The sequence below is a fragment of the Brachypodium distachyon genome, chromosome 5, assembly GCF_000005505.3.
Source record: "Brachypodium distachyon strain Bd21 chromosome 5, Brachypodium_distachyon_v3.0, whole genome shotgun sequence".
Lineage (NCBI taxonomy): Eukaryota > Viridiplantae > Streptophyta > Magnoliopsida > Poales > Poaceae > Brachypodium > Brachypodium distachyon.
The window spans coordinates 10,892,943-10,914,344 of NC_016135.3; the positions used below are offsets into that span (position 1 = coordinate 10,892,943).

At 43.2% G+C, this 21,402-nt stretch overlaps 2 protein-coding genes across 2 annotated transcripts; both read left to right on the top strand.

The window, feature by feature from the left end:
• Nucleotides 1-1,213: 1,213 nt before the first annotated feature.
• LOC100839262 (2-oxoglutarate dehydrogenase, mitochondrial) lies at nucleotides 1,214-7,731 on the top strand. The gene is made up of 9 exons (XM_003579575.4): nucleotides 1,214-1,392; nucleotides 1,527-3,095; nucleotides 3,378-3,604; nucleotides 3,700-4,032; nucleotides 5,045-5,291; nucleotides 5,936-6,064; nucleotides 6,153-6,368; nucleotides 6,467-6,590; nucleotides 7,144-7,731. Exons 2-9 carry the CDS (start codon nucleotides 1,560-1,562, stop codon nucleotides 7,380-7,382), a joined length of 3,051 nt encoding a protein of 1,016 aa, XP_003579623.1. The 5' UTR covers nucleotides 1,214-1,392; nucleotides 1,527-1,559; the 3' UTR covers nucleotides 7,383-7,731.
• A 4,331-nt stretch (nucleotides 7,732-12,062) lies between these two features.
• On the top strand, nucleotides 12,063-15,140 carry LOC100839569 (heavy metal-associated isoprenylated plant protein 7). Its single transcript, XM_003579576.4, has 5 exons — nucleotides 12,063-12,223; nucleotides 12,342-12,585; nucleotides 13,376-13,587; nucleotides 13,695-13,782; nucleotides 14,257-15,140. Exons 1-5 carry the CDS (start codon nucleotides 12,215-12,217, stop codon nucleotides 14,793-14,795), a joined length of 1,092 nt encoding a protein of 363 aa, XP_003579624.1. The 5' UTR covers nucleotides 12,063-12,214; the 3' UTR covers nucleotides 14,796-15,140.
• The last annotated feature ends 6,262 nt before the right edge of the window (nucleotides 15,141-21,402 follow it).

The following is a 21,402-nucleotide window of genomic DNA, read 5'->3' on the forward strand; positions in this document are numbered from 1 at the left end:
TGAATTTTGCGCAACCGGGTGGTAGAGAGGTAGCAGAGAGGTACTACCGCCAACGGGCGGTAGTACTGCTCCGGTACCACCCCACTACCGCTAGAAGACAGTAGCGTTTAGGTGTGGTTCCGGTACGGGGACGGAACTACCGGCCCCGGTACTAACGGCATAGATAGAGCCGCACTGCCGCACTAGAGACATTTAGACACTAATCTCTTAGGCTAAGATTATGAGGTGATCTCTCTCCCACTTAGGAAACGGCTTTATGTGGGTGCAAATAGTACAATTGTGTACCTGAAGTTGATTCACCCAAACCTTTCCCATGTGGACTCCTTTTTAATAGTACGGATTTTCTACGACTCAATATAAATAAAAAGCCGTAAATCCTTCTACGCTTCTTTCCTTTTTGAGAGCAACGAACCTTCTTGTGCCATTTGATCTCACATCTGAAACACTCAAGCACACGGTTAGTCCACGAGTCATGTTGTCATTAACACCAAAACACTTAGGAATCAAAATGCCCTTTCAGTAGTTGGCGGTGTCATTGCTAGAGACTCGGTGGCACATGAGCAGCCCTAGCTTCTCGATGGGGAGGACTTGGGTGGAGCGTCGAGGTTGTCCGTGGGAGCGAAGGAGCGACAGCCAATGGGGTAGATCCTCATGTTGAGCATGCCCAGGACAACGTCTGGTGCTGGGCGCCGCTAGGAGGAGCCCAAAGGCCTTGTTCAGGCGGACTAATGTTAGAGTGTGGTTCATATAGAGGCGGCGTGACTTGTAATGGTGGATGACCAGCATGTTGAGTGCCGTCACTTGCATTGCCTATTCTGGTAAGCCGTGCCGCGACGTTCGTACTGGTGTGTATAGAAATAGATAAGTTGTGGCACGACTAGGGCAACTAGCCCGAGACGAAGCAAACACGTCCAAAAATTCAAATTTTGCCATTTAGCCCTTCAAAAAAAATATACATGAACATTCTGTAAAAGAAAACAACCTATTTTCGTGCCAAAATATCTTGCCACAGGCCCACGAGCCATTTTGTATGAGAGTGCAAGCATAATTTTTTCTCACCACGGATGCGCATAATTTGCAACATGTAAACGTGTTTGCTACTCCGTACAATTTTCGTGTACATTGGTCAATCATTATCCTCGATTTTTATTAACGCACATTCTTGTATGCGAAAATCACCCGGAAAATGTCAAATACACCGCCGCACGGCCGCAGTCCGTGACCTGACCTGACCTCCTTCTTCTGGTCCTTCCTTTCTCATCTAGTCATCTTCCCTTTTCGACGGCGTCCTGGAAGGAATCCTCCTGCCCCCGTTCCACCGAAGGACGCCTGGAGAGTTCTCCTCCTCCGGCCTACTGGACTAGCTCGGAGTGTAGATCCATCCGGAATTGGGTAATTTCTTTGGTTGCTGAAGCCCTAAAGTACTTCGATCGATCCGGTCTTCTCTTTGGTGTGCGCAATTTAATCGAATTCTCTCTTCCTGCGACGGAATTCTCCAATCCGTCCTCTTTTTCTTTTGCGGCTAGGTTTGGCGTTGAGAGGGGAAATTCGATCCGGAAATGGGGTGGTTCCGGGCCGCGTCGGGTTTAGCCCGGGTGGCGCTGCGAAGGAACCTGTCTCGTGTCCCGGCGAGCCCGTTCGCCGGCCCCGCGCCGCGGTACTTCCACTCGACGCGTCCCCGGCGATTCGCTGCGCCAGAGCCCCGCGCCGTGCCGCTGTCGCGCCTCACCGACAGCTTCCTCGATGGGACGAGCAGCGTGTACCTCGAGGAGCTGCAGCGGGCGTGGGAGGCTGACCCCAGCTCCGTTGATGAGTCGTGGGACAACTTCTTCCGCAACTTTGTCGGGCAGGCCGCCACCTCTCCTGGTATATCCGGGCAGACGATCCAGGAGAGCATGAGGCTGCTGCTGCTCGTGAGGGCGTACCAAGTGAGTGGGCACATGAAGGCGAAGCTCGATCCTCTTGGGCTGGAGGAGCGACCGGTTCCAGATGTTCTGGACCCGGCATTCTACGGGTTCTCTGAGGATGATTTGGATCGGGAGTTCTTCCTTGGGGTTTGGAAGATGGCTGGTTTCTTGTCGGAGAATCGCCCTGTGCAAACACTTCGTTCTGTTGTTGAACGTCTGGAGCAGGCGTACTGTGGCACCATCGGTTACGAGTACATGCACATACCTGATCGCGAAAAGTGCAACTGGCTGAGGGAGAGGATCGAGACAGTTAACCCCAGGGAGTACACCTATGATCGTCGCCAGGTCATGCTAGATAGGCTTATCTGGAGCACACAGTTTGAGAATTTCTTGGCACAGAAGTGGACAACTGCAAAACGGTTCGGCCTCGAAGGTGCCGAGACACTGATTCCTGGCATGAAGGAGATGTTTGACAGGGCAGCTGATCTTGGTGTCGAGAGTATTGTCATAGGGATGCCTCACAGGGGCAGGCTGAATGTCTTGGGAAACGTCGTGCGGAAGCCCTTGCGACAGATCTTCAGCGAGTTTAGCGGCGGCACCAAGCCTGTCAATGAAGGGGAGGGCTTGTATACAGGGACTGGCGATGTTAAGTACCATCTAGGTACTTCATACGATAGGCCTACCAGGGGCGGGAAACATATCCATCTATCATTGGTTGCAAATCCAAGTCACTTGGAAGCTGTCGATCCGGTTGTTGCCGGAAAGACCAGAGCAAAACAGTACTATTCTAATGATCTTGACAGGACCAAGAATCTTGGGGTGCTGTTGCATGGTGACGGAAGCTTCTCAGGGCAGGGTGTTGTATTCGAGACCCTTCATCTCAGTGCCCTTCCGAACTACACCACTGGTGGGACAATTCATATTGTGGTCAATAATCAGGTTGCCTTCACCACTGATCCAATGTCAGGGAGATCTTCACAGTATTGCACGGATGTTGCCAAAGCATTGGATGCTCCAATTTTCCATGTGAATGGTGATGACTTGGAGGCAGTGGTTCACACGTGTGAGCTTGCTGCCGAGTGGAGGCAAACATTTCATTCTGATGTAGTCGTGGATATTGTGTGCTACCGTCGTTTCGGGCATAATGAGATTGATGAGCCCTCCTTCACCCAGCCTAAAATGTATAAGGTAATCCCCTCCACCCCCATGCACAATCATTTTGATGATGATCTGACTTGATTCTATATATGTGTTTGGTTTAGCTCTTCCTTTGTTGATTCCAGCGATAGTATATCTTTTGAGTAATGATATGCCTGAGCTTAGTATTCCACTTAGCTGACATTGGTATGCAGAAGTAGGACAATTACCATAAGTGAGCAATAGCATTGATCCTGCACAATTGAATAGTGATATTATCCATGTAACATGTATCCTTTTATACATCTGTAAGGTTCTTTCCTTTTGCATCAGATTATTAGGAACCATCCAAGTGCGCTTGAGATATATCAAAAACAACTATTAGAATCCGGGAAGCTCTCCAAGGAAGACATTGACAAGCTACACAAGAAGGTCAGCACCATACTGAATGAGGAATTCCAAAAAAGCAAAGACGATATCCCCAACAAGAGGGATTGGCTTTCAGCTTACTGGACTGGATTTAAGTCCCCAGAACAGATTTCACGTATACGAAATACCGGGTAACTGATTCTTCCCTTCCAGCTTGATTGTTTCCAATGTTTACATCCACATTTTATGTAAGTATATGTGATGTAATGCATGTGTAACGATGCAGTGTCAAGCCAGAGATTCTAAAACGTGTTGGAGAAGCCATGACCACTCTGCCAGAAACTTTCAAGCCTCACAGGGCTGTCAAGAAGATTTTTGATCTGCGTCGCCAGATGATTGAGACTGGTGAAGGCATTGACTGGGCAGTGGGTGAAGCACTTGCTTTTGCAACTCTTATAGTTGAGGGGAACCATGTCAGGTTAAGTGGCCAGGATGTTGAGAGGGGTACATTCAGCCACCGCCATTCTGTCATTCATGACCAGGAAACTGGAGAGCAGTACTGCCCGCTTGATAATCTGGTCATGAACCAAAATGAGGAACTATTTACTGTAAGCAACAGGTATGAATTTGTCTGCCGACTTGTTCAGTTTGGGGTGCACTTGGGTTACTTCATTTAACATTTTAGAAGGAAACATGAAATCACCATAACCTGATCCGCTTGATAATCTGGTCATGAACCAAAATGAGGAACTATTTACTGTAAGCAACAGGTATGAATTTGTCTGCCAACTTGTTCAGTTTGGGGTGCACTTGGGTTACTTCATTTGATATTTTAGAAGGAAACATGAAATCACCATAATCTGATGACCTGAAACCGTATCACCTAGTTCAGGTAATGCTGCTTTTATGTTCCACATCGTGAGAAGCTGCATATCCCTATTGCAAGAAAAACTTCAGGCAAAACCCTGATCCACTAGTGATCAAGTTTTGACAGTGGACGCATGGCTCTGACCAATTATGCTTTTTGTTATCAGCACTTGGAAGGAAAATTGACAATGCCTTCTTTTAATTTCTAAGAACGGTTTAGAACATCACAAAATTGGGCCCATCATTAATGTATATGGAAGATGTAATTTGGGATGCTGCAGCTTCGAAGTAGTAGTTTCAACCTTAGAGTTGTACTGCTAAATTACTACCGTTGCCTTCTGATTCATCTCTGTTGTTTTGAGCAGTAGCTAGGGATAAATCATGGTTAAATACGTTCCCTGTGGCTTGTAGTACTGAGATGATCTATATGAAGATGAAGTAATTAAGAAAACAACATCAGTACTGAGATGAGATGATCTAGTTTGATGGTTTAGAACGTTGGTTTCTGCATGCTCAAATTGCTTTGAACAGTTGGAAAACCTGAAGGAGAAGATATTTTGACCAATTTTATATACTCTTAACCAACGGAATTAGTAATTTCAGATTGAAACTACTAGGGGCATGCTCTACTGATCCATACCTTGACATATGATATAAGTCTTTAAACTATAGGCTTGTTCTGACTTCATGGCTTCTCCCATCTCCCTTTTATGGTTGATCTGACTTTATTTACTATAATCTGATATGTGCAATCATTTTAACAGCTCCCTGTCAGAATTCGCTGTTCTTGGCTTTGAGTTGGGTTATTCAATGGAGAACCCAAATTCACTTGTCTTATGGGAAGCCCAGTTTGGTGATTTTTCAAATGGAGCTCAAGTGATATTTGATCAGTTCATTAGTAGTGGGGAGGCGAAATGGCTCCGTCAGACCGGACTAGTCGTTTGCCTTCCTCATGGATATGATGGTCAGGGGCCTGAACACTCTAGTGCAAGAATGGAGCGCTTCCTTCAGGTATTATTTGCTCCAACTGCAAAGATGTTGGCCAAGTATCTGTGGCGTATGAAGTACTTGTATTATATCTGGACATAGAAGGAACATGGCTGAGAGCTCTTACTGTAAAGTAGCTCTTGCACAATTTTACCATGACATGCATATACAGCACTAGAACTGCCATAATTGTACACTAGATTATTTTAATATTCTGATACCACTTGCCAATGACAAAACCTTACCATTTCCCCACCAGAATTGTATTACTCTTCTTCATTTTCTTGCTTTATGCTTTTCCTGTTCTCAGCCAATATGAATAAGAAACTGTATATGCATAATGACTCAGCATATTGTATTGTACTTCCTCTACTTTTGATTAGACAGTAGAAACTACATTTGGGATCTGGCTTATGGATTTTAGTTGTACTTCTATGTTATGCAACTTATCGGTCGTCCTTCACATCATTTGAGACCATAGTCATGGAGATGTACACACTCCTTAGAATGTCTATGCTAAATTTTAGATTTAAAATATAGTTACACATTCTGCAAAATTGAACAGATTGTGTAAGGAGATTTTTTTTGCTGGGTCATATGCGTTTTAGACACTCGTTTCTTTTGTTTTACCTATATTCTTTTTATGAACATCAACAATTATATTGCAGATGAGTGATGATAACCCTTATGTGATTCCTGAGATGGATCCAACACTGAGGAAGCAAATCCAGCAGTGCAATTGGCAGGTTGTGAATGTCACGACTCCTGCAAACTATTTCCATGTTCTGCGTCGCCAGGTGAAAATCTTGATACCTTTCTCTGTTTCTCCCTCCCGGCCTGCAGAACCATCTTGGTCCATTAACATATCTCCTTGTCTGCTTCCAGATACACCGTGACTTCCGAAAGCCTTTAATTGTGATGTCTCCAAAGAATCTCCTTCGTCACAAGGAATGCAAATCCAGTCTGTCTGAATTCGATGATCTTGCTGGCCACCCTGGATTTGATAAGCAAGGGACACGTTTCAAGCGTCTGATAAAAGACCGGAACGACCATAAGGACCTTGAGGAGGGAATCAACCGTTTAGTTCTTTGTTCTGGAAAGGTATGTTATGCCACACTTCCTGATGGCAGTATTTTCAACAAAGTTGCAAATTCACCTCTTCAGACATCCATTTCTACAACTAACTTGCTATTATCTAGGTGTACTATGAATTGGATGAAGAAAGAAAGAAATTGGATCGCAATGATGTTGCTATATGTAGAGTTGAACAGCTCTGTCCATTCCCGTACGACCTCATTCAGCGCGAGTTGAAGAGATATCCAAGTATGTGTTCGAAAATGCCTTTGGTCAAATATTTCCCGGAAGTTGCCACCTAGTCCTAGAATACTCCTTTTTTTGTGAACAAACAACCAGTGCATTCGGTAGAGAAATTTGGAGTGCTCTTTTTTCTTTGTGATTAATTTGGATAGCATGCAAGGCTAGCGGGGATACGGAACAGGGGATGAAAGATGGAAATGCGAAAATTTTGCATGCGAAAAATTAGTAGATGCTATATGGTGCTCACTATTGTTTGCGTTGTGGTTCCTTCCTTAATCCTAAGGGTATAGAACAATAGATAACTCACTAGTCCCTGCAAGAAAAAGAAATGATAACTGGCAAGAACGAGTACACTAGTGAAGTTGCGTACACATGTATATCATTTGTTAACTATAGTCGTTTCAGTTACAAAATGTATTTGTGTTGATCCAATACACTGGCAGCAAAGAGTACACTTCATATTGTTTGCTCTAATATCTTTTTTTAAAGGTGCTCTGGTCTATTTTAGTAAACAACAAAATAAGCTCATATATCATCTGTGTGTGTTTCTCTTCTGCAGATGCAGAGATTGTTTGGTGCCAGGAAGAACCGATGAACATGGGGGCATACACCTACATCAACCCTCGATTGCTTACCGCGATGAAAGCGCTCAGCCGAGGCAGTATAGAGGATATCAAGTACGTGGGAAGGGCCCCATCTGCAGCCACTGCTACAGGTTTCTATTCCGTCCATGTGCAGGAACAAACCGAGCTCGTGCAGAAGGCACTGCAGAAAGACCCTATCAAGGGTCCGTTTTGAACCTGTGTAGATACTTCGAGTAAATATCAGAATTCTCTTCAGTTTGGTGAATAATCCTTTCGGATATATGGTACCGTACGTTAGAAACGGTCTGAGGTCCATCTTGGATGGGTTTTTTTTTTGCATCAAAGCTTTTTCTATACAACCGTTTGTGTTTGTCAATGCAGCTAAGCAAGCTGTATCCAGTTTGTCATAAAAGGGTGGTCATGATCAAAATGCCATACTGATGTATATTGCTGTGACACATTTCTATTGCTGTGCAAAGCACATGATTTCTGTCTGTCTCTGCAAACACTGGAGCCCGTTATTATGATGTTCTCTGGAAGTGAACCGGCGACATTGCCTGACAGTACTGTTATCTCCCGGGCCAATTATGTGACACATTCATCTGTCACTTGACAAGCATTTTACAGGCATCTTTTGTTACAACTGTTTCTGAACTCAATCCTTTTTTATATCATTTTGGGCCTGTTTTGAAGGAGTTTTGGAGAAAAAGTGGAGAATTGAAATCTTAAAAGGAAATGTGCATATTCCTGCCCTTTGGTTGAGAACGCCACACGTTTCTTGTACTTTGCCTCATACCTCATAAGCACATCTTTTATTTACTTAGATAAAATAGCACACCTTTTCTTTATCTATTGACAAATGTGCTTATGAGACAAAGTACAAAGAAAGCTGTGGCTTTTTTCAAATTTCTCTGATTCACGCATGCTATCCACAGGAAACTTAAATGACATCTAAAATGTGAAATATTGGACTGAAACACATGGGCCTGCAAATGTGCCCTGGGCCATAGCACCAGCTCTTGTTAATTGATCGGACGAACGTCGTGCTTGCACGAGCGAAAGGGTAGCCGGATCCTCTTAACCTGGAGATGGGACATTAGGGCCCTGCAGTGCCTTCTGACAAAGTCTGCAGCAACAACAAAAAAGTATTTCTGGATCAAATTGAGATAGAAAATAACTCAGCCTCTAAGTCGGGTGTCGTGGTTTCCTGCGGTATAATCACTACACCCAGGTTTAAGTTTTATACTTGACATGGGTGCTTATATTTACCTGAATTTAACCGGCGATATTTTTTTAGTGGTAGGTGACGCACCCGTCAACGACAAGACGCCTGCGGTGATTTCGTCAATCTCTCAAGAACTGCCGGATCAATCGGAGGTTCTCATAGGGATATGATATACGTGTGTGCCTTCATAATGTCGAGTGTATGCGCGTACGTGAACTTAACGTGTTTTTAAAAAAATACGTTAAGATTCTGCACATATCTTTCATTTTCTCTGTCACAGCGGCTGCCACCGTCGTGCAGCTCGCCGAGGCGTTCGTCCCGGCCAGCATTGTTGTCCCACACCTCGTGGAGACGCTCGTCCATTAGTTAAATCCAGGGTACAAGCAAAATGGTACAATCTCCAGAACAGTGCCGCGTACACTCATTAATAGAGGTTAATGCAAGGACCTCCCAGTACTGTCCGGACACTGATAATCCAAAGTGTGATCTCTCTGTCAGTACTGTTCCGGACACTAATAATCACTTGATCCTTCGAACTGGCCTTTGTTTTGGTGTCCCTTGCTCATCGATCCATTTCTTAGCTGCTGAACAGCAGCCATTGCTTTTTCTTTTCAAAATACTATGAGTAAGTTAATGCATTATTTTGTTATATACAGAGTAGGTGCATACATGTTTAATGGTATGTTCTCTTATTTTTATATTTGTTTCGTTTTGACATTTTCGAGTAAAATTCATGCTAGATAGTGCCCAGTGTTGTTTCTCAAATGTCAGGGCCATCTTTTGGGTCGCAGGAATAACAAAATATAGGATAAAAGAAGAATGAGGGATCATGCATTATGTATTTCTACGGGATCTCAAAACATTGAATTTTTTGAAGTGAGAAATAAAACACAACAATTTCAGAGGAATGTTGATACAGAGTGGAGAGAGAAAGAGAGAAAATGCATCGGACTTGAAAACGATGGTTTTAATTCATGTTAGATTCATATGAATTTGGGGTCATAGGAATACATTGCAAATATATTTGATAACCCCAGTATTATGATGCAAAATGTTTATTATTGGAAAATGATCACAAGAGTTAGAAACCACAATAGTTCATATGAAAATGTACGATACAAGTAGCTTCGCGCCTGCAAATATTTTGTTGAGAGTGTAACTAGGTGTACTTTGCTGCCTACTCCGTACTTTTTTTTTGTTAAGAATCGTTAATTATTCCTCCAGTGAATTTTGATGAACATTAGGTTACTTAGATAGGAAAATAAAGCTAGTTGAATTTGTTTTTCCATGTAAGGTAAAATTGCAATACGCAAAATGTACGGATACATTACATTTTGTAAACACAAAGCTACCAAATTTTTACTCAAATTGCTCCTCAACGGTGGTGGTGTCGTTCGGACGATGATCGGTCCATTGTTGGTCCCTTCTATAAAAACATACTACTAGTAAGTTCCCTTAAGTTGATTCCGGATAGCCAAGTTTTTAGTTATAATGATTTCTGAGATGTGCTAAAACAAAAGAGTAACGTCTACAATACCAAATAAATACAATCAATAAATAGGGGAAATACAGCTAATTCTTTTTAAATTTAATTTAGGACAAAAAAAATCTAATATTCATCCTCTAGAGAATGAAGAGAGTATTACTTAATCAAGAAAGCTCTATCGTTTGATGCAGAAAAAAAAAGGTCAGTTGATGATATCGCTGGATGCTCTAGCCTCTAGGTAGGCTAGTAAAAATTTCCTTGCCAAGATCCACTGCACTACTGCAGCTGGAGCCACAGTTAGGAACAAGAAGGGACAGGTCCTTTGCCTGCACGGATGCGCTATTAAAGGCAAAATAAAAAAATATTTCGGGAAAGAAAATATCATGTGAGAAATGGAAACAGGCAATCCTGCACATAATGCTTGCTTGTTCCAGTTCCGTGAAAGTTCTGCAGGGCACTGTATATCTGAAAAGGACAGCTCGCTGCATCAATTAATTACTGCTCGACAAAAGTTAAACCCGAGGGCCTCGAATTCGGAACAAAAATTAATGCGCCATTTGATTTCGAAATCTGGGCACTAATTAGGGCCAGAGAAACAATTCTTGTGGAAAACAAGCGCCAGAAATGCCCTTTGTTTTTTCTAGCCGTTGATACTGGAGTAATTAGTATACCTAATTATTCTCATTATAATTTTTGCCAAATAATTTGCAAACTCTGCACATGGCATCCATGCATGGCGCACACGGATGCATCAAACTGACATTATAAAACGTCACCCTTTTTCTGGTGTGGTTTTCTTTTTGCTGTTGGCCGCAAGTTTCCTTTCCCGTCCCCTCTGCTCTTCTTTCTCCCATTTTCCTCCTTTGCTACCAAACGACCATGTCATCTTTTTGTTTGTGATGCTAATACAGGACAAAAAGAATTTTCTCGAAAAGAAAACGGGCGATGACAAGTGTCAGTGCGTGCACGATCCATGCTGGAGTACACTCTCTGGGTCTGGGTTGTGTGTAGTAGTAGCAAAGCAGTAACCGATGAAAGGCTGGAAACTTTTGCCCAGTCATTAAGTTTCCTCCAGCAACATCCGCCCCAAGAAAAGAGAAACGGAAAGAAATTAAGTTACTCCAGCCGAGGTGTGGAAACCGTCCATGGGTTTTCACCTCTAGTTTTGTGACATCGATGGATGCTGCTGCTGCACTGACCTTGAGGCTGGGAGAGAAAAACAATGGGAGCACAATCTTGTAGGAGGACATATCTGTATGCTGGTATTAGAGTTTCAGTATTAATGAACATATTTGTAAGATCCGATCCAATCCAATCTTACAAATTTTGTGCAAATTGGATATGTTGTAATTTTATTTTTTGCAAATTAGTAGAGAGTAAATCCTCATTTAAGAAAATCAGTATATTATCTTTTTATTTTATTTTTTCCCATGCCCGAATCTTGGTCTTCAGCAAACGTCACACGTGAACAACCGGTCAAGACGGCACGTTTTAGTGGATATCTAGATGATAGGAAAATTAAATACGTACACCTGCAATACCGTAAATCAATGGATGGCGTGATTTCTTTTCGTAAACGGCAATGTCCATATCACGATCGACACGTACGACCGGTCAAGACGACGTGCTTTAGTGGATATCTGGATGATATGGGAGTTAAAAGTGTATTACATGTGCCATACCGTTAATTAACGAATGACGTGATTTCTTTTCAAAAACGACAATGTCCATACCATGATCGACACGTAGGGGTGGTCGATTTAGTCATAGGTTGTGTGATCCGATGATAAAACACGAAGCATGTGACACACTCAGCATTATCATGTATAGTAATTTTCATATCTTTTTAATACATTGTATTTATTTTCCTTTCTAATCGGCGCGTAAGGGCAGTCGTTCCGAGCCACAGATGGCTTGACCCGACGACAAAACACGAAGCGCGTGATACACGCAGCATTATCATACCGAGTAATTTTCATCTCTTTTTTCTATAAATGTCATATCTTGTCCAATTAATGCAGCACATTGTATTTTTTTTCCTTTTCTATGTGCACCACCGAAAGAACATTGTTTTTTCGTTTCTATCTGCACCGAAAAGAGAGAAGGAAAGGAAAACCAGAAGAAAAGAAATCCCCAAGATAGAGATGCCAAATCATTTCCATGTGGATCTTGCAGCCCCTCCGCGGTGCCCACCCGCTACTTAAGGTGGGTGAGTGACACCATCCATCCCCACCCCACCCCCACTGCTAGTGTTTGTACCGGACGACACAGCCCACAGTCCACAGAGGAGCCACTACCCACCAAGAACCAGAGCAGAGAACGGACGCACGCCGCCATGGGCGAGGTAAGGAAGGAAGGAGGATGTCTGCATTTCTCGGCCGGCGACGCATCAAATCTTTGACTGATGCGCTTCGCCTTGATAATTTGTGGTGTGTCTAACTTCTTGGCTGATGCGTGCGCAGGAGGAGAAGAAGCCTAAGGAGGAGGAGAAGCCCAAGGAGGAGGAGGCGAAGAAGGAGGAGAAGCCCAAGGAAGGGGAGGAGGAGAAGAAGGACGAGAAGCCCAAGGAAGGGGAGGGGGAGAAGCCCAAGGAGGAGGAGGCGCCGCCGCCGCCGCCACCGCCGCCGGAGGAGGTCGTGATGCGGGTCTTCATGCACTGCGAGGGCTGCGCCAGGAAGGTCAAGAAGATCCTCAAGAGATTTGATGGTAATGTCTCATGCCTTTTCATCTTACTAATTAGTCTCTGCTAACAATCCGTAAATCTTCAATTTTTACTCCTCTGTTTTGCTGGATCAGGATTCGGTACCAAGTAAATCTTTTATCCTTTTTATTAATTTCCTTTGCCTCATCTGGTATCTGGACGTTTCTGGTAGTAGTTTTTTTTTAGAGAACGGGCGTTTAGTGTTAAAGGTTGTGTTTACCTTGTGGTTAAAGCTAAAGGTAAATCTGTTTGTTCATCAGGTTGAGGAGACATGATGTGGTTGGCTTCTTCTAGTTTTTAGTACTATTCTTATTTATTTGTTTTAATAGTTTTAAAAGCCAGATTTTGTGGGGTTTTTTCTCTGTGCTGTTCTGAAGTCCAAATGTTATTTTAAGGGTGTTCTCAGAGGAATTCCTGTGGTTCATGGTGGAGTAGGTCTGTAGGTGGGCTAAGCTTTAAATAATCAGATTCACCTAATGAGTTGCACATGAATCTAGCAGTTGATTAGTTGTGGGAGAATGACTTGAGATCCGAATGACTTTTAACTCCAAAAGGTTGGAGTACATTCCAAGAGAATGACAGCCTTGAGTATACAATGGCCTTTCAGGGCACATGTCCACAAAAGTGAGGCTGATTCCCCAATCATCTCAAATTCTCAAAATTTTGAGAGCATATCTGCATATTCTCCATGTACTACTAGTTGCTTTCAAGGGAAATTCAAGATGCTTTGACTGGGAGATTGAATCTTAATTGTAGTGTCACATCTGACAATTGGTTTTTCTTTTCTGGATTCAGGTGTGGAGGACGTGGTTGCCGACTCGAAGGCACACAAGGTGGTGGTGAAGGGAAAGAAGGCAGCTGCAGACCCCATGAAGGTGGTGGAGCGTGTTCAGAAGAAGACCGGCCGCAAGGTCGAGCTCCTCTCGCCGATACCGGCACCGGTGGAGGAGAAGAAGGAAGAAGAGAAGGAGGAACCGGAGCCACCGAAACCTGAAGAGAAGAAAGAGGTGAATTGAACAACCTTAGTCGATGACACAATGCAGTAGTTTCTGCCAATTTTACTTGTCCTAGTTCAGATTTCAGAAAACTGACATGGTAATGTTTCATTCTGAAGCCGTCGGTGATCACCGTGGTCCTGAAGGTGCACATGCACTGCGAGGCCTGTGCCCAGGAGATAAAGAAGAGGATCCTCAAGATGAAAGGTGCGTAACTGGCTGCTATCCAATTGCTTGTCCTTTTCATTTCTGCTCATATCACCAGTTTGAGCTAAAAAGCATCATATATATAGGCCCCTGCTTTTCTCTTCTTTTATACTATACACTAGACTAGATCCTCCTAGAATTAGTTTACTAGGTCTTCATGTTTGATGAATCATAAGAAGACTTTCTGATTGAGCAAAGGTCAAGCCAATTTTCTTTTTCTTTCTCTGTTGCACTGATGCAAAAAAGGACTGGATTCCTCTTTAAGCGGATCGATGAAACAAAAGCCCAAATGTGGGCCTCGTAGGTGTAGCTCCTTTTCTTGCAAAAGATGCAGATTTGCTCGCAGATAAGATTCACTCCTTCACCTACCTGTCTGACTAGACATTATGAAAGGATGCATTTGGATTGTCTGAATTCTTCTCTGCCTAACAACATACTTGAGGCTATGATCTGAATTACTTGAAATTTATGCAGGGGTACAATCTGCAGAGCCGGACTTGAAGGCATCAGAAGTGACAGTGAAGGGCCTGTTCGAGGAGGCCAAGCTGGCCGAGTACGTGCACAGGCGCACCGGCAAGCACGCCGCCATTATCAAGTCTGAGCCGGCTGCTCCAGCCGAGAAATCCGGCGAAGGCGGCGATGCCAAGGACGAGAAGAAGCCTGAAGAAGGCGGCGACGAGAAGAAGGACGGCAAGGAGGCGGAGAAGAAGGACGACAAGGAGGGTGGCTGCGGAGAAGAGAAGAAGGACGAGAAAGAGAAGGAGGCTGGCGGCGATGGCGAAGACAAGGACAAGGAGAAAGACCCCGGCGCCATTGCTGCATACATGCATTACCCGCGGTTCCCCTTCCCCACCGGGTACTACGGCCTGCCGCCACCCGGCGCAGGCTACGTTTACCCGCCGCCACCGCATGGGTACGGCTACCCGCCGCCTCCGCCGCCACCGCCGGTTTACCAATCGTACCCGCCGCAGATCTTCAGCGACGAGAACCCCAACGCCTGCTCCGTCATGTAAAAAGGTAGAAGACGAACCTTGAGGGTCTAGATTGAAGGGGGGGAATAAGAAGAGAAAAGGGGCTCTGCATGATTTGAGGGGTGTCATTGCTGCAACAACAACAATGCCCTTGACTCCTTGAGCAAAAGCAAAATGGCAGCTTGAAGAAAGCGCCAGGCTTTTTCGCGGTCAGGTTTCTGTTTTCTTTTTTTTGAACTTTTTATCTTGTTATTGTAGCTTTTGTATGCAACCTGTGGTCTAAAGTCTGGACTTCCTTGTCAGTTCATGGATGTTTCTTTTTATATTATGTAGATCCTTTTGCCTTGTATCGAACTAGCTTATGTATAAACTGTCATTATAGTATAACCCCCCCCCCCCCCTCCCTTCTCTCTCTATACAGTATATGTATGTCATTGGTCCCATTTTTGCTTCCTATATACAGTGTCTGAACATCTGCTACGACCCAAATGAACAGTAGTGTCAGGTAACACATTGGAGGAGCTGAATAAGTCTGAATCTAAAAACAGTGGCAGTGAAGGAAGAACTCAACTTGAGAGGGCCTGGTAATTCAGTGAATGAATTAGAAATTTAGAATGATGTGGGTGAAATGCAAAAGGTGGGAGGGGGGACAAGTGCTGGTCATGTGCATGGAGCATGTGAGATGGGTCCCTCTTTTTGCATGACACAAAATCCTAGGTGGATTGCAGCTCCTTCAATCTTTGATGCGCCCACTTTTTTACTACTACTGCCCGGTAGCGGTAGGAGTCGCCCACTAGCTCTCTATTATCTCCAGGTCCAGGGAGCTACGACTACAGCTAGCTTTGGAGTTTGCTGTGAATGTGAGGGAGTGAGAAAGAGAATACTTTCCCATCATGACAACATCACCCTGTCACTCCAGGTTCCCTTGCCATTTGCCAATACTATCATGGTTTTGCCTACGTCCCTGCGATTCGTTTCTACTGTGTGGAGCTACCAGTCAGACTGTCTCTCCGAGTAGGAATTTTCGTCCATTCTTTCTTCCTGCCAGTATTGGGTTTACGCCCCCGGGAATAATTTTATTTCAACGTCCATCGAGAGATGCAGCAGGTGCTCTGCATTTTATTTGCTGCCAACCTAGAACCTCTTACTAATATATCAAGCCGACATCGCCTTGCTTCCGGAAAAAGAATGACGTGGTCTCCGCTAGCGGCTTCAGTCTACGGTGCGCTCTCGACATCCTCTGCAAGATGCTTGTTAAAATATACGGCCCGGTCTATAACTGCCCTGAATGAGCATTTCTTTTTTTCGAGGAGGCGTTCTTTCCGGCCTCTGCATCGAAATGATGCACACAACCAATTTTATTGCAAAGTTATAGAACTCTTTTATAGTACTCCTAGTTTAATAAGGACCATCCATTGGTCTAATGTAATGGATATGATTTGTTTGTACTTCAACACAAATACCGTGGAGTACACCACGGATTATCGGGGAGTACCACAATCTGAAGGGCAAGATTGTCATTGGGAAAATTAACAACGATCTGAACACCATGCATGCAATTAACCGAAGAGATTATGCCTAATTAAACTACGAGAAGCGCATGTGGACCGTTCTGTCCGGCGCAGTCCACGGTTGTTCCAGCAATGGTTCCCGTGAAGAAAAGTGAGAAGCTGATTAGGGTTTTTCCAATCACGGCAGAGACTCAGATTCCATTTGAGAAGGCGGCCGTCGGACCAGCTCGATGGGGGAGAGAAGCAGCCGCTCGGTGTGCACGCTCGCCGACTCCGAGCGATCAATTGGGTGGCCGCCGCCGGCTGCAGCTGGGGATTTAGAGGAGTCGTGCTTGATCGGTAACAAGCACATTAACGATAAAAGTCAAGATTAGCCCCACGTTGGTGGAAGAAAATGTCTAAACTACCCATACCTAGATTTGGTTGGTACTCCAATCGCTCCGCTTGGAGTACCGGGGTACCGTAAAAATTGCCAAGTTATATGATCTTAGTACACAAATCAAGAATCACACAAAGTTGCAACAAAAATAAGCCAACTAAGGCAAATATCCTGAAAAAAAATCTATGCATCTTGCAATCTAGCAACAGTCCGCCAACCAGCCAGGTTGGAGATATCCCGAGCGATCGTCTCCAGCCGCGTGCACCTAGAAGCCGAAAGCTCCCGCTTGTCCACAGGGAGGAGGAGTGACCAAAGGCGGATTAAGGTGGTGGCCCTGAAGATAACCTGCAAAAAGTGAATAGCTCTGGACCGGTTAAAATAACATCATTACGACAATTCCAAATAGTCCAACAGACAGCAGACACTCCCACCCGTATGTGAGCCTTAGTCTTTTTGTCAATCCCATTTAACCAGTTTCCAAACATATTAGAAATATTGGTAGGGGGCGGCAAATTAAAAGCAAAAATAATAATTCGCCACACAAGTTGGGCATATGGACAAGAGATAAATAAATGATGAATGGACTCCTCAACGTCGCAAAAACAACATTTAATACATCCCGTTCAGTTCCTTTTAGCCAGATTATCTTTCATAAGCAACACTTTTCGGTCAAGAAACCACATAAAAATCTTAACTTTGAGGAGGATTTTTAATTTCCAAAGATAATTATGCGAGAAACCCATAGTGCTATTCATCATAACTCTATACATGGATTTAACCGAAAAAACCCCATAGGGGATTAGCTTCCACCAAAATCTGTCATGTGTGGTGGATAGACTAATCTTCATTAATCGCTGGACTAAGTGCAACCAAGATGTTCACTTATTGCCAATAAGAAGTCGTCTGAACTCGACGTTTAGGGGGGTCGTTGCTAAAACATCGGCAACAAGAACATATTTCCGTTGCACGATGTTAAATAATTATGGGTATTGAAGCGCAAGAGGTCTATCCCCCAGCCACGTATCTTCCCAAAACCGAGTACCACGACCATCCCCTAAAATAAAGGTACCTTTGTTAAAGAACTCGTCTTTAACCCGCATTAGGCCCTTCCAAAAAGGGGAATCATTTGGCTGTAGCTTGGCTTGGGACAGGGTTTTAGAATGGATATACTTGTTACGAAGGAGCTGCTGCCAAAGACCATCTTCATTAAGTAGTTTAAACAGTCATTTGCTAAGTAAACACTTATTTTTGGGGTCTAACAACTCAATGCATAGTCCACCCTGATCTTTAGGGCGACAGATAATATTCCATTTGGTCAACCGATATTTCCGCTTCTGGTTATCGGATTGCCAAAAGAAACGGGATCTGTAGAAATCCAATCGTTGCCGAACCCCAACGGGTATCTCAAGAAAGGATAACATGAACATAGGCATACTCGTAAGAATAGAGCTAATCAGGATAAGTCGATCTCCGTATGAGAGTAACTTTCCCTTCCAACAACCCAACCTCTTCTCAAAGCGGTCATCAACCACTTTCCATTCCCTATTGAGGAATTTCCTATAATGGATCGGAATCCCCAAGTAACGAAAATGGAGAGTTCCACATTCACAGCCAAAAATCTGTCTATAGTCCGCCTCACACTCTTGAGCCTGACCAAAACGGAAAATTTCACTTTTGTGAAAGTTAATTTTAAGGCCCAAGAGTTGTTCAAAGATATACAGGATCAGTTTCATATTAATTTCTGTAGTGTTCATTGCCGCTGCCGTTCATAGCAGCGATTTGAGTTTGCTCCATTGATCATAAGGGCCTCTTTGATTCCTAGGATTGGAAAAGTGAAGGAATAGGAAAAATGTAGGATTGCAATGTCATGACCACTTGAGCCCTGTAAAATTTTGTTTATATCAATGTTTGTTTGATTGGACCAAAGGATTTCTTCCAACAGGTTGGAGTGGACGTAAATTTTTCTATGGAATGTAGTACAGATGAATCCTTACGAAAAATTTGTAACGACCCAGTTTGCAAATAAAATAAACCTCGTTTGTAAGCATTCATGCATGCATATCATACCATGTTTAATTTTTATGATTTGTGCATTATATGCATCATGCAAGATTTATCCTGTTAGCTTAAGTCAATAGTGTATTTATTCAATAACTTGCCTTGTGACAACATAGCTCTAAAAAAAGATTCTTGAGTACCTTTATTTTTCTCAATTGTATCTTATGCTAATAAAGTACTCTGAATATGTTCAAATAAAAATATACAGTTTTGGTATTTGACACTAAAGTATATTTGTTTGATCTATAAGAATAGCTTGCAATTATAAATATTATATGTGGGGTATTATTTATGGGCTCTAGGAAATAACATATATTGTATCATTAAGGATTATATGATTTAAAAAATAGTTAATTGAAGCAAGAGAAGAAAGAAAATTAGCAGACCATCAAAGCTTTAACACCTACCTGTTGGTATAGCACGGCCAGCATTTTGTCTATATTCTTTTCTCCTCTTCTCCCCACCACCAAAACTGGCCAATACAAGAACCTTCACACCCGCATCTTCCCCCAATAGCTCTCTCAGTCTAGCCGCCGGTCCCCTTCACAACCAAGGCAGCAGAAGAGCCACCTCTGTGCCCTCCTCGTCCTAGAAGCAAAGGGGCAGAGAAAGCCTAACTTCTTCCCCTTGGTAAGGGATTGATTTCAAATTTTCTTTCGATCTCTCTCCTTGAACCTGTTCCCATGGATGTTTTTCCCTGCTGGCCGTCAACTAGGTCCTCCGAGAGACGAAGCTTTCGGACAGCACGGCGGCTGCATCGTCGCTTGCCGTACGGATCAGCAGCAGAGTTCTGAGCAGTAACTGAGTAGATCGAGCTCCATTTCTCCAAGTTCAGGAACCACAAGCTGCAATTTCTCTCCCGACCTGTTTCCTTACCTGCAGCTCTGCTGGCTTTCTCCTTATAAGCTAGGTGAGACACTGAAACAATCAAATCTCTCCCTGCTTTGGTTCTGTCCAGTACCTCTGAATGTTCATCTCCAGCCCCCACCATTTTCTCTCTGCAAGCTGTTAGTAAGCATGTATGCATGCATCGAGCTGATGATGGGGAAAGTTGCCAGCATTGCTGCATGCATGTACACACACATGCATGTGTAGTGCTGCTTCTTTCTAGTTTAGATCTGTAGTGTGAGTGCATGTTTCAGTGTGTATTTCTTTTTCTGCTCTTTTTTTTATCCTTTTGAATGTTTCTTCTATGGAAAAATCTGATTTGATTTTTCCATACTTGACAGTAAAACTAATTTTAAATTAATGTGTGTGCATGCAACTATCTAATTGGTCTTCAGAAAAATGGTTAACATGTAAAGATCCCTACATTTTGGGCACACATGTTGTACTCAGGTTCTCTATCTCTCTCTTTACAAATATATATATATATGCCTGTTGCTATTTTCGAAATAAATCAGGAATTTTGAAAGAAACTCAAGTTAACTTGCTTAAACTTGTGAATTTTCTGAGTTAGTGCACAACCTGTTTGTATCCTGGCACCAAGTAATATAAAATCAATATGCAAATGTTCAGAGTTAGTGCAAAACCTGTTGTTAGCATTTTCATGCACTGCATTATTACTAGAAAGTTAGTTTTAACAAAGGGTACCAGATCAACCCCTATTTGATTTAATGTTCTATTCCAGGTAATACATCTTTTGTTCTACAAATCAAAACTGGGTGAAACAAACTGCAGTAATATTACATTCCATCTTATCATCATCTATGTTGCATTTCATACATCTTTCATCATGCACATTTGCTGGTATTTATTTTCTCCTTATTCCTTTCTTTTCCGGTGTTATTCGATGATTTTGGTAGATTTCTGAGAGGAAGGGACCGCTTCTTTTGATCTTCAACAGGAGCAGGAGTTTACTGAACAAGGCAAGCAAAGCTTGTTGCATTCATTTACCAATTCTATTCAAGCAATTAATTACTTTTGCTCTTAGAAGCTGTTGTGTGTATTTTTCGGTACAGAGTTTGGTAACTAGTATTTTAGGAGTTGTTTGATTCTGGACCAGCAATAGCTGGCATTAAATGGATGCTCTAATCAACTTAAATTTGAAAAGTAAGAGTGGCGTGGTAGCATGTCGTGACAAACAGTGGCAAGTTGCTGGTTCCCCGAGCCATACGTCGGGTATCTAACTTGGTGCCTCGAACCATACGTCGAGTATTTAACATTTTTGGAGGCCACCGGGTTGATCACCGAGATGCTACCAATAACCCTAAGGACCTGTCGTGAGCACACTAGGAGTGCTTCCGGATCAGTTTTTACCTCTTGAGGACTTGCTACCCTCATTTGGGAAAAACGACCGGCTCCTTCCTTGTGAAAATTGTAAATTGTTAACTTGATTGCTTGTAAATGTTCTTAGTAATGTTGTCATGCTGGACTTGAGGTTATTTGTTAGAAAAATGGGTATCATTAATTATCTGCATATTTTTAATACTCATGATCACAAGTATTGCTGCCACCTTGATACAATGTTTATGCTTCAGAATTTTATTACATGCTCTGTTCTCAATCAAGCACAATTAAGTCTTGTGAGTACAATTGTACTCACCTAGGATTTTCCTAGATTGCAGGTGACCCAAGCGTTGCAGACTTTTATGATAACGACATTTAGTGGCTTATCGCGGTTGGCTGAATCTTGTGGGTTATTTTGTGGGCTTTTGTGAGATGGCTTGTGGCTGTCATCCTGGTTTCTTATCTACCTTTC